This window comes from Monodon monoceros, unplaced genomic scaffold (assembly GCF_005190385.1).
Source record: "Monodon monoceros isolate NGI ecotype Baffin Bay Population unplaced genomic scaffold, NGI_Narwhal_1 Super_Scaffold_3, whole genome shotgun sequence".
Classification (NCBI taxonomy): Eukaryota; Metazoa; Chordata; class Mammalia; order Artiodactyla; family Monodontidae; genus Monodon; species Monodon monoceros.
Genome location: NW_021703780.1, coordinates 17,351,421 through 17,368,896, shown reverse-complemented (window position 1 = coordinate 17,368,896; position 17,476 = coordinate 17,351,421). Strand labels below are relative to the sequence as shown.

At 37.4% G+C, this 17,476-nt stretch overlaps 1 protein-coding gene across 5 annotated transcripts in view; it reads right to left on the bottom strand.

Moving 5' to 3' along the window:
* Nucleotides 1-17,476, bottom strand: part of CDKAL1 (CDK5 regulatory subunit associated protein 1 like 1) — a 649,567-nt gene that overhangs the window by 263,798 nt on the left and 368,293 nt on the right. For all 5 annotated transcript variants that reach the window (XM_029243200.1, XM_029243201.1, XM_029243202.1 and 2 more), the window contains one exon: nt 1,791-1,957. In XM_029243200.1, coding sequence (XP_029099033.1) covers nt 1,791-1,957 — 167 coding nt within the window. The remainder of the gene's footprint in view (nt 1-1,790; nt 1,958-17,476) is intronic.

The window sequence follows — 17,476 nt, the reverse complement described above, 5'->3', positions numbered from 1 at the left end:
AGCATAAAGCTACATTTACCGTCCTCTGTTGATTTTTAGCAGCTCTTCTGGAGCATCTATTCGGAGATCAACAACTCTAGCACTATTTTAGATGCTGAGCATTAGGGTTTGCTATAAACGCGACACTGGTTTCTGCAATCTTGCAATTAATTAAAGGGTTGAGTTTATTCCAAGAGATATTAGGTTTCTCATCACAGAGCCAATACGTGATTTTTTTCCCCTTGTGTTTACTCCGCACCTGAACTGCTCTGACTGTAGCCCCACCTGAACTGCTCTGACTCTAGCTACTAACGTTCTCTTGAAATTTGATAAGATTTTTTAAATCCAAAGAAACTGGGGTGTTATCAGCTATATATTGGCAGGGCTTGCCTCTCTTCCTACCCACCATATATCCAGCACATCTCCTGATCTTCATGATGGATGCCTCACATTTACTGCAAACATAGCAAGACTGCTGTAGCTCTTAGCAGATTTGATTTTTACAGAGAATCACTGGCTTTTTCAAGTGCCACGTCAAAGGGTTAAGTAAAAACTGACATGCCTGTGGCTTACTTTTAAATAGCAAATCATAATAGTCACACACTGTCCAAAGTTAACATATAAATCACACACCTTTACTAAAAAGATCTGGTTGGGAAAATGTGAATAACAAAATTGAAATCGCGAAATTTCTTCATTATTTATAATTAATGATCAGATTGCGATCCACTCTGTTTTCAGAATTTCTAAAATAGGTTGCTGATAGCACGGTGGCTTTTCAACAACAACCTCAACAAGTATAGGCCTCAAATCAAATCAACAGAAATAATCTTTGAATATTCATTCACGTTGAATTTCAGCCACTATACTTGCTAACTTTTAGAATTCTGAATGTCATTTTTCTGTACAAACTGCAAAGAACACAACTGATAAAAACATAAGTGAGTTGTTTCTGTACTTTGCACATGACTCTCCAACAGCACTTATTAGATTTCTTATTCTTAACTATGGACCTAACAGCATAATCTTATTTCTCAAATAATAATCATGGATCCCAGCATATACTTTTTCATTTACATGGTTGCTCCCTTGTCCATATTCTTTGCTCATATTTATTGTATCATTTGTCATCAAGTACCACAGTTACTTGTACACACATCCATTTTCCTAGTTTAATAGTAAGCTACTTGAGGGTAGGCACTCTGTTCATCCATGGAAGGTATAAAAACAAAACCAGGGATCTTGCATTATCATAACTCCTTTTTTCACAGCGACCACAAGAGAATCAAGTGGAAGACTACAAAGCTCTACGTCTCCTGGATTTCATTTTTCCCCTAACTATTGCCAGACAAAAGAATCAAATTTAAAACATCCTTAAACTCCACTGCACAGTATCCTCATTGGTAGGGCTAACAGCAGTTCAGATAATGCAATGTTCACAGTTGGTTGCAAAATCAATGCAACGTGGTAGCAGTCCTGAAATACACACGGGTTATAGACAGAGGAACTGAGGCAAATTTATGCATTGGAAAACTGAAGGACTGTAAGGAAGAAACAAAGAACTGGGACAAGATGGCAAATACTGGAAAATCTAGGCAACATTAATTAATGGCGAGGAAGCAGAAACAAGATGTGAAGACTGACAAAGAAGGGACTTGAAATTTCCGATTCATTCTTGGTAACGTGGGACCACAAAAAAAAAAAATGTGAAAGCGATTTTAAATGAAACTCATGTGATGGTGCTGAGGCTGCCACGTTGTCTGGATTGGTCTGTCTCTGTGTCAGCATGGAAATGGGGTGCTTTTCCTTACCTCCAGATGCTCTAAAATATAGGGCGGATTTGTCATGCCAAGCCTCAGCATTGCTCCCTCCGGAATCACTTCAACCAGTTTCCACAGCAGTGCGGGAAGACTGGTGCCAATATCTCTGCCATAAGCCCCTGTGTCTTCACTGGTCAACCATATTTCACAAACGCCCTCTGCGAATCAAAGGAGATAATTAACAAATCTGTTGCAGAGCCGTTTCCTTCATCATACAGCTGCTCACTCTTTTTAATGCAGTATTTCTCAACACTTATATGCAGGCAGCCTGGGTATTCAATTGCAGAGAAAAAGCAGCTTATCCCATGGTGGCACTGGGTCATTAAGTTCATTTTATGAACACCAGAGAGTTACAACAATGCTGTAAATTATCAGTGCGTCCTATGGAGTGATTAACATTCACAGCCAATCAGTTCAACCATGCTTCCTCCAAAGCACTTTGATCAAGACTAAAGCTTTAGTCCCCTCACAGACAATACCTAGTTTATTGAATAGCAAAAGCCCCGGAACTGAAACAGTCACTCCACAAAATAGGTACTATGAGCAGTTAACTCACTAATCAGTCTGTCACCGACCCAAGGAAAATGTCAAGTGTTGTTAAAGTTCGACTCACAAATTATTAATTATGAGGTACCCATTTCTCCTGTAGTAACCATGCTAATTTGTTTTCTTAATTCAATTAAGAACAGAGTGCATTATATTGCTGCATTCAAAGAAGTTGGCTACTGTATCAACTAAGCATCTGTGTTGAAAAAGCTGTTTACTAAAAATAGAACAGGTTGCATCCTATTTTCCATCAATCAGACTTTATAAAAATGTATCTATGTTTCCATGTTGTTGTTGTTATAAAGAATCCTGACTTCCAATATTACCCGCCTGCAATAACATTCTACCAGAAATTGAAAGGAAATGCTTCTGGATCACCTAGTATTACTTGAAATAAATAAAGCAGAGTTAGCAAGAGCCACCCAAGTTTGCAGGGCACACAGAATCTTTCTGAAGGCACATTCAACTAAAGGATTAGCCTGTTTTAAAAGGCCAAATGATTCACAAGGCTAAAATAAACAGTGAAATGGGCCTGTGAAATTTGTTCATGCTAACGTGATTTGTTGCTTCTGAAGAACCTCAACACACACACAAGGCACACAAAGGCAGCCTGAACCAAAAGTAGAAGTTTCTAGGAAGAGTCTTAAAATTAAAATTTTAAATTGTCTTTAGTTGACAGAACAGAATAATTTCAAAAATACATCTAAATATTCCTAGCCAAGAGAGACAACAAATAGAACACACAGCTTCTATGTGAATGTGAACTTAAAACTTATAGAACAAAGAAGCAAAAAGGAAAGATCTTCACTCTCTTTAACATGTTCCACAGAGGTGGAAAAATATATCAATACATGAAACTAACATCTCCAGTCACTATTCTTTCCTTTAGAAGAAGAGATATATTTACTTTATCAACAAACTAGCCAACCTCCATAAAAACATGTTCACTTTTCCCCACTTTACTATCTTTCTGAGACAAGCATGTCCTCACCCACACCCAGACAACATGGAAAATACAAGGATAGAAATAAAATTAGTTTCCCAAAATTAAAGAACAGGAGACATCAAAAAACAGCTCCATTTTAAAAGTTAGAGATGTTTTTAGTATTTGAAAATCAATAATGTTATGAATATATATGGGCTTTCTTAATTTAAATATGTAGTTTCAGAAATTAATAAACCTTTGCTTAGTTTTAATCATTTAATAAAAAGTTTTATCCTCAAAGTAAATAATCTGGCGTGTCCACAGGCTACCTTTGTAGCTCTGTAGTTTTATAAATATTCTCTGTACATGGAGTAAATATTTTTCTATTGAAAAAAACTGGTTGCAATTAGTGGTATTATCTCTATTTTAATATTACATATGCCATCAGACACTGGACTCATACAACCTTTTTTAAAAAAATCTTATCACAAAATCCACTCCAGGAAAGAGATGGCTAAGTAACAACATAAATGGATTTTAAAACACTCTGAAAGAGGTTATAAAAACAGGACATTATCCATGATTTTCCAGTTACTGGCATCTGAGCAACACAATATGAATATTTTTAAATGAACAGAATAATTTTAATTTATAATTTTTCCATCCAAATGGTTCCATGTTACGCCTTATGTAGAGAGAGCGAGTTCCTGGAACAGTGCCTTGCTGTTGCTAGATGAATATAGAAGGGGAAAAATCGCTATGAATAGGAATGGGAATAACAGCCATGCAGAAAACAGCATCCAGCTCTTCAAGCTGCATAGGTGGGGACCAACAGCCCCCTGGTGGGCTGAAGCTTCAAATTAAATCACATGAAGAGGAAGCAGCTGTAACACTACATCAGCAACAACAGGAATAATGGTCTTGATGTCTCCAAGATCAAGGCTCCTAAAATGCTCTCTATAATGGCAACCTGGTTTAAAACACAATGAAATAAGAAAACATGTGTAAAATGTGAAATCCTTGGACTTGAGAAGAACTGTGCCTTGCCAGTTCAATCCAAAAATTTGTCAAAGATGATTTTGCTCTTAACGTGAGAAAGTTCAGGTTTGTAAGGTTATATTTCAAGCGTTCATTCTAATGAGAGCTGATCCCTCCCACAGTTAGGCCACAGAAAGCCGTTTCATAGTAAAGGTGAAGCTCAGTGTGGAATCCCGAAGTCCTGTGATTATTCATAGTGCAAGCAGTGCCTGTCAGGTCAGCTTGCATATGAATTCACCAGGGAAACCGAAGGCTGCAGTCTGTAATCACTAATGGATATTGGGACACACATGCATGCTTTGAGCTGCACTCTTAATTGGCTATACTTATGGACAGAAGTGCTTGCCTAAACAGCTTCATTCCTTAAGGACTCCAGTTATGAGCTACATTCCTTTGCACATTCATTTCTTTATTCATCCATCAAACATTTATTAAGCCCTTACCTGCTATGTGCCCTGCAGCTCTTCCAGCTCATGACAGATACGGATTCATCATTAAACTTCTGAGATCTAAGACTGGCTATTACTCAGGCGCCGGTGAGGGGACACTTGACAGACATCCTGGGAACTTCATATACATCCCTATCAGTGGTGACGTGGAGGCGGATGGGTACTGGAGAACACAGCCTTAGAAACCAAGATCAAGGGCGAACTGAACTGGCTTGACGTGGGTATGATGTCAACCCCAATGAGACAGACCCCCATCTACACTGTAACATGGATTTTGACTAATACATGTCAGAAAAACAAACACATGAAAATGAAAAAGAGAAGCAGGCAGGAAGAATTGAGATAAGAGAAGTGAATGCCCAGTAAAAACTCCCATGCCTGTAATAAATACATGCAAAAAAAGAAAGTGGCGGGGAGAAATTCAGGAGACAGGAATGAGGCTTTTTTTAAACATCCAAGGAGGAATCTTACTTTTTCCTAAAATTGTTCATCTACCTGACTTTTGTTCATGTTCCTTAAATTATTCAGTGTATCTGACTTTTCTAATGAACGTTAGGTTCATAAGATCATCTATCATCCTTTTGTTGTGTTAATTTTGGTTTAAAAAAAAGCAAACACTAGGAAGAAATGAAATACATCTTACAAAGGAAAACGCTTCAAAAAGTTAAGTTACTGGAATCCATTATCATTTTACCCAAGTAATTACAGATCAGCCTACAGTTCTAACACTACTTTTCCCTGAATAGAGAGCAGCTACAACAGCTGCATTCTGATCTCTGCTTCATAGTAATGTGAGATGACAGAGGATGGAAAACATAAAGAAGACATAAAAGGTTAATAATAAAAGAAAGATCATATTCTCAGTAAAATAGTCTCACAACAAAGAAAATCCTTTCTGAAAAACCAAACTTTGCCAAAACTCAAGTTCAAAAGATTATGACTCACTATAACTCTTCCTGTGTATGAGCTTCATTGTAACAAATTAAAATATGGGTGAAGATTGATTTTACCTGGTCAGAGAAGTGAGATTTCTCTGGTAGCTTTTGCTTTATCACTGGGGAAAATTTCCATCATAATAAATTGTTTCAATTATTCCATATGAGTCTCTAAAAATAGAGATTATAAAAATATAAAACTGTAAACAGTGATTAATTGGATCAATAGTTAAAAAACACTAGATGGTAAGAAAATCTACATCAATTAAACATAATTATTTAAAAAATCACCTCATGTGCAGAAAAGGGAATCCTCCTACCCTGTTGGTGGGAATGTAAACTGGTACAGCCACTATGGAAAACAGAATGAAGGTTTCTCAAAAAACTAAAAATAGAGTTGCCATACGTCCCAGCAATCCCACTCCTGGATGTATATCCAGAGAAAACTATAATTCGAAAATACACGCACCCCTATGTTCATAGCAGCACTATTTACAATAGCCAAGACGTGGAAGCAATCTAAATGTTTGACAGATAAATGGATAAGATGTGGTACATACACATACACGATGGAATATTACTTAGCCAGGAAAAAAGAGCTAAATAATGCCATTTGCAGCAGCATGGATGGACCCAGAGATTATCATACTAAGTGAAGTAAGTCAGACAGAGAAAGACAAATACCATATGATATCACTTATATGTGAAATCTAAAATATGACACAAATGAACTTATTTGCAAAACAGAAAACAGACTCACAGACAGAGAGAACAAACTTATGGTTACCAAAGGGGAAAGGCAGTGGGGAGGGATAAAATAGGAGTTTGGGATTAGCAGAATCAAACTACTATATATAAAATAGATAAACAACCAGGTCTTACTGTATAGCACAGGGAACTATATTCAATATCCCATAATAAACCATAATGGAAAAGAATATGAAAAAAGAATACACACACACATACACTCTCACACATATATATGTATAACCGAATTACTTTGCTATATACCAGAAACTAACGTAACACTGTAAACCAACTATATTCAATTAAAAAAAAAAATCACCTCGAAGTCTGCTATATCTTTCTTCCTCAGAAGATGTGTTCTCTCTCTTCCTCTATCTTGTGCTCTCCACTACTAGCCTTGCCTTTCCCTCCTCCCACAATTCCATCCCCTAGTCTTTCACCACCATCCATCCCAGCCTTCATTATCCATTTTCTTCTATAGCCAATAAGGAATATGAATTATACATTATCTGTAATGTTTATTTAATATGCATTACATTCTCTGCTCTTAATTCCCCATTCTCTCTTTTAAGGGTCACAGTGTATATTAACTAGATTTTTATGGGCTCTTTCTTCTCAAAAAATAATCTTAGACAATTCACAAATGAATATGACCCTCTGTTTAAGCATTTGAAAGGTCATGGAAAGTTCTTCAATGGCAATGTTTCTAAGTAATAATATACACAGGCAGCCTTCTACCTATTTAGCTTATTCATTTAATAGTGAATTAGACAATATAACTCCTTTGGTCCCTTCTGATCCTGTTATTAGATACTCAATGGTCTTATGTTTCCCATTTAGATAAAAAAGGACTTAAATAACAATTTTATTAAAGATAGCATCACAGCAGATCCAGTCAAGGCTATCTTTTATAGAATAATGATCTATCACTGATAAATACCCAATTAATAGGCCACCATAGAAGACAGTTATTAATTAGGTAATCTTTAATTATATCATGTTTATACTACTTTTTTAAACTTTTGAAAAAAGTTTATTAGTGACCTGAAGGGTTTTCTTTTCCTCTTAATATTTTTTATTTTTTTAATTAATTAATTTATTTTTGGCTGCACTGGGTCTTCGTTGCTGCGCGCGGGCTTTCTCTAGTTGCGGTGAGCAGGGGCTACTCTTCGTTGAGCTGTGCAGGCTTCTCATTGTGGTGATTTCTCTTGTTGAGGAGCACAGGCTCTAGGTGCATGGGCTTCAGTAGCTGTGGCACGTGGGCTTCAGCAGTTGTGGCTCGTGGGCTCCAGAGCACAGGCTCAGTAGTTGTGCACACGGGCTTAGTTGCTCCATAGTATGTGGGATCTTCCCGGACCAGGGCTTGAACCTGTGTCCCCTACATTAGTAGGCGGATTCGTAACCACTGTGCCCCCAGGGAAGCCCCCCCCTTTTTATTTGAACAGTGCTAAATTTCAAGAAAAGTTTCAAGAGTAGTAAAACGAATCCCTGTACCTCTTTCACCTAAACCCAGAAGTAATATTTTGTCACATTTGTGAGCACTCTTCTCCACATCCACAAATACAAGTTTGTTTGTTTTTTTTCCTGAACCATCTGAGAATTAGTTGCAGACATTAGGGCACTTTACCTCTAAATATGTTAGCATATAGCTTCTAAGATCAAAAACATTCTCCCTTACATTCTTAGAACACAACCACTACTGCAGGCAAACCTAACACTGGACGACACCATAGTCAGAACTCTATGCTTTGTCATTTGCTGTTCCCTCTGTCTAAAATGCCTTTCACTCTTCTTGCATAATGAATACCTCTTCCAGGAAACTTTCCTGACCAACCAGACTAATTCAGATGCTCCTCTCCTGTGCTTCCAAGCATCTTGTACAAAATCCTGTAATACAATGTGTTATAATTATTGGTTTAATTGTGTCGCCTGATAGGATGCAAGCATCTTCTGGGCAGAGAATGCAAAAATCTTCCTAATACACATATGCCTAGGACCTATTATAGTGCTTAGCACATAGGAAGCACTCAATAAACTTTGGTTCCATGAATCAATTTAATAAGATTGTGTTTAGTAAAAATGACTAATTAAGTTTAATTTAGCTAACATTTGACAAGCACCTCTTCCTTGGCCCCACAAAGGTATATATAAACATACATGTATGCACACGCATACACACACACACACATGGAGTGTACACAGCAGTGTACAACGTTCTGCATTAGGCAATGAGGAAATATCAAAATGAATTTTCTTTGGAAAATATGAAAATGTAGCTTGAATGTTGCAATGTTTGTTGCCTAGTATCTTAACTTCTAAGCAATCTTACTCAAAGTTCCTTATTACCCTATAGTGATCATTGGATAGCATGGCAAGTGAATAAAAACTATCTTTTACTTAGAAGTAAGACTTTCCGCTTACACGTAGGTTCAGATGGACCAATTACCCATAAATCAATTAAATTTAAAATGATTTTTTTTAGTGCTTGAATAATAAGAGTTAACAAAGAGACAGTATTTCCAGAGCATCCTGACATCTGTGATTACAGTCATACTGAGAAAAACTGTTGTTGGCATAAACTGATAATGTTGCTGCTAAATAAAAACAACTATTTCTTTTTGAAGGTCATAATCACATAAAAATTGTTTATTTCCATACTTCCATAAGAATTTGGAAACAATGGAAAGCTAAAAGCAAATTAAACACCACAAAATGATGACACACTTTCTGAAAACAAGGTATCTGACTCCCCAGGCTCCAAAATCTGCAATACGCCTCAATGCAACAGATTAAGTTTATCCTCTTAATACCAGTGTGTTCTACTCCATATACAGTTTTTTTAAACACTCCTAGAGAGAATACAGACGGCTGCGTCTGTGAAAGGACTCTCTGGTATTTCAGTAGGATGTGGGGAGAGATGTTACCTTATTATTAAAAGAAAGCACAAGAGGCTCAACTCCCAGCAGTCCAAATAGTACACATATATAAAAGGAAGTAGGAAGAGGAAAGGATACATACCTGTAATGCAGTACCTGTTCTCAGAAAAGACTAATATGAGCTGATCACGTTGATGGACAGAAATTTATCTAGATTCCATGACAAACTTAAAGAGCTACAGAATAGTTTAAAGGGTAAAGAAAATTTAAAAAGCCAAAAGATTTTGTGTTATTTTGGCCACTGAACTCAACTACAGAATGAAGAACAAATAGAACTTAAATATTTACAAGAACAGAATATTTTTATGATTAATGTTTTCTGGTCCTAAAGGTCTTTCTCAAAAGTGAATTCCAGGCATACACAGTGTCTCTGCACACGGCCTGCACCATCTTGAGTTGAGTGATCTGTGAGGAGCTTCAGCACACATACCAAGCTCAGGTGTCGGCTCAGCCGTTTCACAAGGATCTCTGCTCTGAAGGGCCAGGGGCAAGGCCTCTGCACAGGGCCCGCTATGAGAAAATGAAACGGACTAAGCACAAAGGAAAAACAGGTGGATAGGCTAGGTGTGAAGTGACATTGCCAGATTTATGTCCTTTCCAGATGAAATGTGGATCCTCTAGCAACAGGAGTAATGGAAGATTTCCCTAAATCTGCCCTTAAGATTTCCCTTGATTGATCTATGAGTATGGAACATTTCAAAACTGAATAGTGTGAAGAGAGAGGACCTTCAAGATGGTAGAGACGTAAGACATGGAGATCAGCTTCCTCCCCACAAATACATCAAAAATACATCTACATTGGAACAACTACAGAAGACCTACTGAACGCTGGCAGAAGACCTCAGACTTGCCAAAAGTTGTGTGGCGGACATGGTCTTGGTCAGGCCTGAGCCTCTGAGGTGAGAGAGCCGAGTTCAGGACATTGGAGAGACCCCCTGGCCACATGTAATATCAATCAGCAAGAGCTCTCCCAGAGATCTCCAACTCAATGCTAAGATCCAGCTAAACTCAACAACCAGCAAGCTACAGTGTTGGACACCACATGCCAAACAACGAGCAAGACAGGAACACAACCCCACCCATTAGCAGAGAGGCTGCCTAAAATCATAATAAGGCCACAGACACCCCAAAACACACCACCGGATGTGGACCTGTCTGCCAGAAAGGCAAGATCCAGCCTTATCCACCAAAACACAGGCACTAGTCCCCTCCACGAGGAAGCCTACACAACCCACTGAACCAACCTTACCCACTGTGGGCAGACACCAAAAACAACGGGAACTACGAACCTGCAGCCTGTGAAAAGGAGACCCCAAACACAGTAAGTTAAGCAAAATGAGAAGACAGAGAAACACACAGCAGATGAAGGAGCAAGGGAAAAACCCAACAGACCAAACAAATGAAGAGGAAATAGGCAGTCTACCTGAAAAAGAATTCAGAGTAATGATAGTAAAGATGATCCAAAATCTTGGAAACAGAATGGAGAAAATACAAGAAACGTTTAACAAGGACCTAGAAGAACTAAAGAGCAAACAAACAATGATAAACAACACAATAAATGAAATTAAAAATTATACAGAAGGAAGCAGTAGCAGAATAACTGAGGCAGAAGAATGGATAAGTGACCTGGAAGATAAAATAATGGAAATAACTACTGCAGAGCAGAATAAAGAAAAAAGAATGAAAAGAATTGAAGACAGTCTCAGAGACCTCTGGGACAACATTAAATGCATAAACATTCTAATTATAGGGATCCCAGAAGAAGAGAAAAAGAAAGGGACTGAGAAAATATATGAAGAGATTATAGTTGAAAACTTCCTTAATATGGGAAAGGAAATAGTCAATCAAGTCCAGGAAGCGCAGAGAGTCCTACAGAGGATAAATCCAAGGAGAAACACGCCAAGACACATATTAATCAAACTATCAAAAATTAAATACAAAGAAAAAATATTAAAAGCAGCAAGGGAAAAGCAACAAATAACACACAACGGAATCCCCATAATGTTAACAGCTGATCTTTCAGCAGAAACTCTGCAAGCCAGAAGGGACTGGCAGGACATATTTAAAGTGAAGAAAGGGAAAAACCTACAACCAATATTACTCTACCCAGCAAGGATTTCATTCAGATTCGAGGGAGAAATTAAAACCTTTACAGACAGCAAAAGCTAAGAGAATTCAGCACCACCAAACCAGCTTTACAACAAATGCTAAAGGAACTTCTCTAGGCAGGAAACACAAGAGAAGGAAGACACCTACAATAACAAACCCCAAACAATTAAGAAAATGGTAATAGGAAGATACATATTGATAATTACCTTAAATGTAAATGGATTAAATGCTCCAACCAAAAGAGAGAGACTGGCTGAATGGATAAAAAAACAAGACCTGTATATACGCTGTCTACAAGAGACCCACTTCAAACCAAGGGACACATACAGATCAAAAGCGAGGGGATGGAAAAAGATATTCCATGCAAATGGAAACCAAAATAAAGCTGGAGTAGAAATTCTCATATCAGACAAAACAGACTTTAAAATAAACACTATTACACGAGACAAAGGAGGACACTATATGATGATCAAGGTATCAAACCAAGAAGAAGATGTAACAATTGTAAATATTTATGCACCCAACATAGGAGAACCTCAATACATAAGGCAAATGCTAACAGCCATAAAAGGGGAAATTGATAGTAACACAATCATAGTAGGGGACTTTAACACCCCAATTTCAACAATGGACAGATCAACCAAAATCAAAATAAATAAGGAAACACAGGCTTTAAATCATTAAACAAGATGTATTTAATTGATATTTATAGGACATTCCATCCAAAAACAAGAGAATAAACTTTCTTCTCAAGTGCTCATAGAGCATTCTCCAGGATATATCGTATCTTGGGTCACAAATCAAGTCTCGGTAAATTTAAGAAAATTGAAATCGTATCAAGTATCTTTTCCGACCACAACGCTATGAGACTAGATATCAATTACAGGAAAAGATCTGTAAAAAATGCAAACACATGGAGGCTAAACAATACACTACTAAATAACCAAGTGGTCACTGAAGAAATTGAAGAGGAAATCAAAAAATACCTAGAAACAAATGACAATGAAAACATGACAGCCCAAAACCTACAGGATGCAGCAAAAGCAGTTCTAAGAGGGAAGTTCATAGCATTACAATCCTACCTCAAGAAACAAGAAACATCTCAAATAAACAACCTAACCTAAAGCAATTAGAGAAAGAAGAACCAAAAAACCCCAAAGTTAGCAGAAGGAAAGAAATCATAAAGATCAGATCTGAAATAAATGAAGAAGAAATGAAGGAAACAATAGCAAAGATCAATAAAACTAAAAGCTGGTGCTTTGAGAAGATAAAATTGATAAAGCATTAGCCAGACTCATCAAGAAAAAAAGGGAGAAGACTCAAATCAATAGAATTAGAAATGAAAAAGGAGAAGTAACAACTGACACTGCATAAATACAAAGGATCATGAGAGATTACTACAAGCAACTATATGCCAATAAAATGGACAACATGGAAGAAATGGACAAATTCTTAGAAAAGCACAACCTTCCGAGACTGAACCAGGAAGAAACAGAAATATAAACAGACCAGTCACAAGCACTGAAAATGAAACTGTGATTAAAAATCTTCCAACAAACAAAAGCTGAGGACCAGAGGGCTTCACAGGCAACTTCACAGGCAAATTCTATCAAACATTTAGAGAAGAGCTAACACCTATCCTTCTCAAACTCTTCCAAAATATAGCACAGGGAGGAACATTTCCAAACTCATCCTGTGAGGCCACGATCACCCTGATACCAGAACCAGAAAGAGATGTCACAAACAAAGAAAACTACAGGCCAATATCACTGATGAACACAGATCTAAAACTCCTCAACAAAATACTAGCAAACCGAATCCAACAACATATTAAAAGGATCATACAACATGATCAAGTGGGGTTTATCCCAGGAATGCCAGGATTCTTCAATATACGCTAATCAATCAATGTGATACACCATATTAACAAATTGAAGGAGGAAAACCATATGGTAATCTCAAGAGATGCAGAAAAAGCTTTAGACAAAATTCAACACCCATTTATGATAAAAACTCTCTAGAAAATAGGCATAGTGGGAACTTACCTCAACATAATAAGGCCATATATGACAAACCCACAGCCAACATCATTCTCAATGGTGAAAAACTGAAACCATTTCCACTAAGATCAGGAACAAGACAAGGTTGCCCACTCTCACCACTATTATTCAACATAGTTTTGGAAGTTTTAGCCACAGCAATCAGAGAAGAAAAAGAAATAAACGGAATCCAAATCGGAAAAGAAGAAGTAAAGCTGTCACTGTTTGCAGATGACATGATACTATATATAGAGAATCCTAAAGATTCTACCAGAAAACTACTAGAGCTAGTCAAGAATCTGGTAAAGCAGCAGGATACAAAATTAATGCACAGAAATCTCTTGCATTCCTATACACTAATGATGAAAAATCTGAAAGAGAAATTAAGGAAACACTCCCATTTACCAATGCAACAAAAAGAATTAAAATACCTAGGAAAAACCCTACCTAAGATGACAAAAGCCCTGTATGCAGAAAACTGTAAGACACTGATGAAAGAAATTAAAGATGTTATAAAAAGGCGGAGAGATACACCACGTTCCTGGATTGGAAAAATCAACATAGTGAAAATGACTATACTACCCAAAGCAATCTAAAGATTCAGTGCAATCCCCATCAAACTACCACTGGCATTTTTTACAGAACTAGAACAAAAAATTTCACAATGTGTATGGATACAAAAGACCCTGAATAGCCAAAGCAATCTTGAGCAAGAAAAATAGAGCTGGAGGAATCAGGCTGCCTGACTTCAGACTATATTACAAAACTACAGTAATTAAGACAGTATGGTACTGGCACAAAAACAGAAATATAGATCAATGGAACAGGATAGAAAGCCCAGAGATAAACCCACATACATAGGGTCACCATATCTTTGATAAAGGAGAGAAGAATATACAATGGAGAAAAGACAGCCTCTTCAAAAAGTGGTTGTGGCGAAACTGGATAGCTATATGTAAAAGAAGGAAATTAGAACACTCCCTAACATCATACACAAAAATAAACTCAAAATGGATTAAAGACCTAAATGTAAGGCCAGACACTATAAAACTCCTAGAGGAAAACACAGGCAGAACACTCTATGACATAAATCACAGCAAGATCCTTTTTGACCCACCTCCTGGAGAAATGGAAATAAAAACAAAAATAAACAAATGGGACCTAATGAAACTTAAAAGCTTTGCACAGCAAAGGAAACCATACACAAGATGAAAAGACAACCCTCAGAATGGGAGAAAATATTTGCAAATGAAGCAACTGACAAAGGATTAATCTCCAAAATATACAAGCAGCTCATGCAGCTCAATATCAAAAGACAAACAACCCAATCCAAAAATGGGCAGAAGACCTAAACAGACATTTCTCCAAAGAAGATATACAGACTGCCAACAAATACGTGAAAGAATGCTCAACATCATTAATCATTAGAGAAATGCAAATCAAAAGTACAATGAGGTATCACCTCACACCAGTCAGAATGGCCACCGTCAAAAAATCTACAAACAATAAATGCTGGAGAGGGTGTGGAGAAAAGGGAACCCTCTTGCACTGTTGGTGGGAATGTAAATTGATACAGCCACTATGGAGAACAGTATGGAGGCTTCTTAAAAAACTAAAAATAGGACTACCATACAACCCAGCAATCCCACTACTGGGCATATACCCTGAGAAAACCATAATTCAAAAAGAGTCATGTACCACAATGTTCATTGCAGCTCTATTTACAATAGCCAGGACATGGAAGCAACCTTAGTGTCCATCTACAGATGAATGGATAAAGAAGTTGTGGCACATATATACAATGGAATGTAACTCAGCCATAAAAGGAAATGAAATTGACTCATTTGTAGTGAGGTGGATGGACCTAGAGTCTGTCATACAGAGTGAATTCGGAATGAGAAAAACAAATATCGTATGCTAGCCCATATATAAGGAATCTAAGGAAAAAAACGGTTCTGAAGAACCTAGGGGCAGGACAGGAATAAAGATGCAGACGTAGAGAATGTACCTGAGGGCACTGGGAGGGGGAAGGGGAAGCTGGGATGAGTGAGAGTGGCACTGACACATATACACTACCAAATGTAAAATACATAGCTAGTGGGAAGCAGCCACATAGCACAGGGAGATCAGCTCAGTGCTTTGTGACCACCTAGAGAGGTGGGATAGGGAAGGTGGGAGGGAAACACAAGAGGGAGGAGATATGGGGACATAAGTATACGTATAGCTGATTCACTTTGTTATACAGCAGCAACTAACACAACACTGTAAAGTAATTATACTCCAGTAAAGATGTTAAAAAATATATAAATTAAAAAAAGAAAAGTGAACTCCACACTATCTACAGTCAAATAGGATGCAAAATTCTGTAGTTATAATTAGGGAACTTTCACTTTGAATATAAAAATTATCAATTAATATTTTAAGTATTTAAACAGCAAATAGAGTTTTCTATTTTCTACTACATTCTTACGTTCAGTTTGAAGGTGCATTGAGTAGGTGTCCTAATACAAATATAACATCACTCATTCTTTCATTCATCCTTCTTCTAGCAAGTATTTGTTAAGTATTATTATGTGCCAGACACTGTTCCAGATCTAGGGACAAGGTTTCTGCCCTCCTGAAATGTATTCAAGTGAGAGACCATAAACTGAGTGATAAAGAATATATTGTCAAGTAAAAGCAAGTGCTAATAAAATGTTTGAAAGTAGGATCAAAGGAAGGAGTGATAAAGTGGTTGGGAAAGGACATTGCTACTGCTGACAGGGAATAGTTAAGGACAACTCAGGATGACACAAGATCTGAGTGAACCAAGTAGTAAGCCACGCAGGTCAGCGATCTCAAGGAAGAGCACTTGCAGCAGAGGGACTACTGTAAGTGCAAAGACCCAGAATGAGCATGTTTATAGTTCCCAAGGGACCACAAAGTGGCCCGTGTGGTTGGGGCAAAGTGGGTGAGGGATGTGTGGTGAAAAAGAATTGTAAAATGGGAGCCACTGGTGACAGAAGTTGTTGCAAGGGGCTCAAGCTCACAGGGTAGAGCTAAGAGAGCAAAAATTCCACGTCAACAACCTATTAACTATTGTATGTGATGAATATGCAAAATGCCTATTATAACTGCTAGTGAAAGCTCTCAATAACTCCATGTTTTAAGAAACTCTCAAGCTGATGCTCATGAATATTCAAAGCCGTTTCAAAATTCTCAAATCACTAGATTTGGTATATAAGAAGGGACAGGAAAAGAAATAACAGAAAATGCCACTGTCTAGTCTTACTTTAAAAAAACTGCTTTCTTTCACTGTTCTTTGGAAGGGGAATTTATTATAAATGACCAAAGTGCATGAAACAAGACTCACATATTTAAATAGAAACAAGTAAAAGGAACCTGAGACCAGTATAACATTTATGCTTTCCAGTTGGGAGCACCTGGAGGGAAAGTAAGTGGTGTCATTCTTTTATCTCTTCTCCTTTTTCTTTTTACTTCTTCTCACCGCACAGAGCCTAAGCACTACTTCTGGGCCATGCCCATCACTTAGCATCATTGAAGCTGACGTCCAACAAACCAGCATTTGCCACAAACTCAAAGAGTCTTCAAAGACGTTGAACCACTACAACAACTTCAGAAAGAAAGACAAAAATAAGTAAAATAGAACCCTCTCTTATGAGGCAGGAAAAGGAAAGGAAAAATAGGCTCGTCCTTAAGAATCTCCTACACACTCACCAAGTAACTATCATGATAAACAGAATAATTCAGATCAGTTTTACTCTCTTTAACTATAATTGGCAACTGGCCAAAAAGTAGGCTGGTTAAAATAGTCTTGGAAGGATAACTCGTGCCCTTTCTGGGTACAATGTCACAGAGATCAGAAGACATTTATGCTCTGGTGAGTAAACAGTAAAAAAGGGGGAAAGAGGTGAGTGCTGTTCCTACATAGTGAAAGGGTACAGTACAATTTT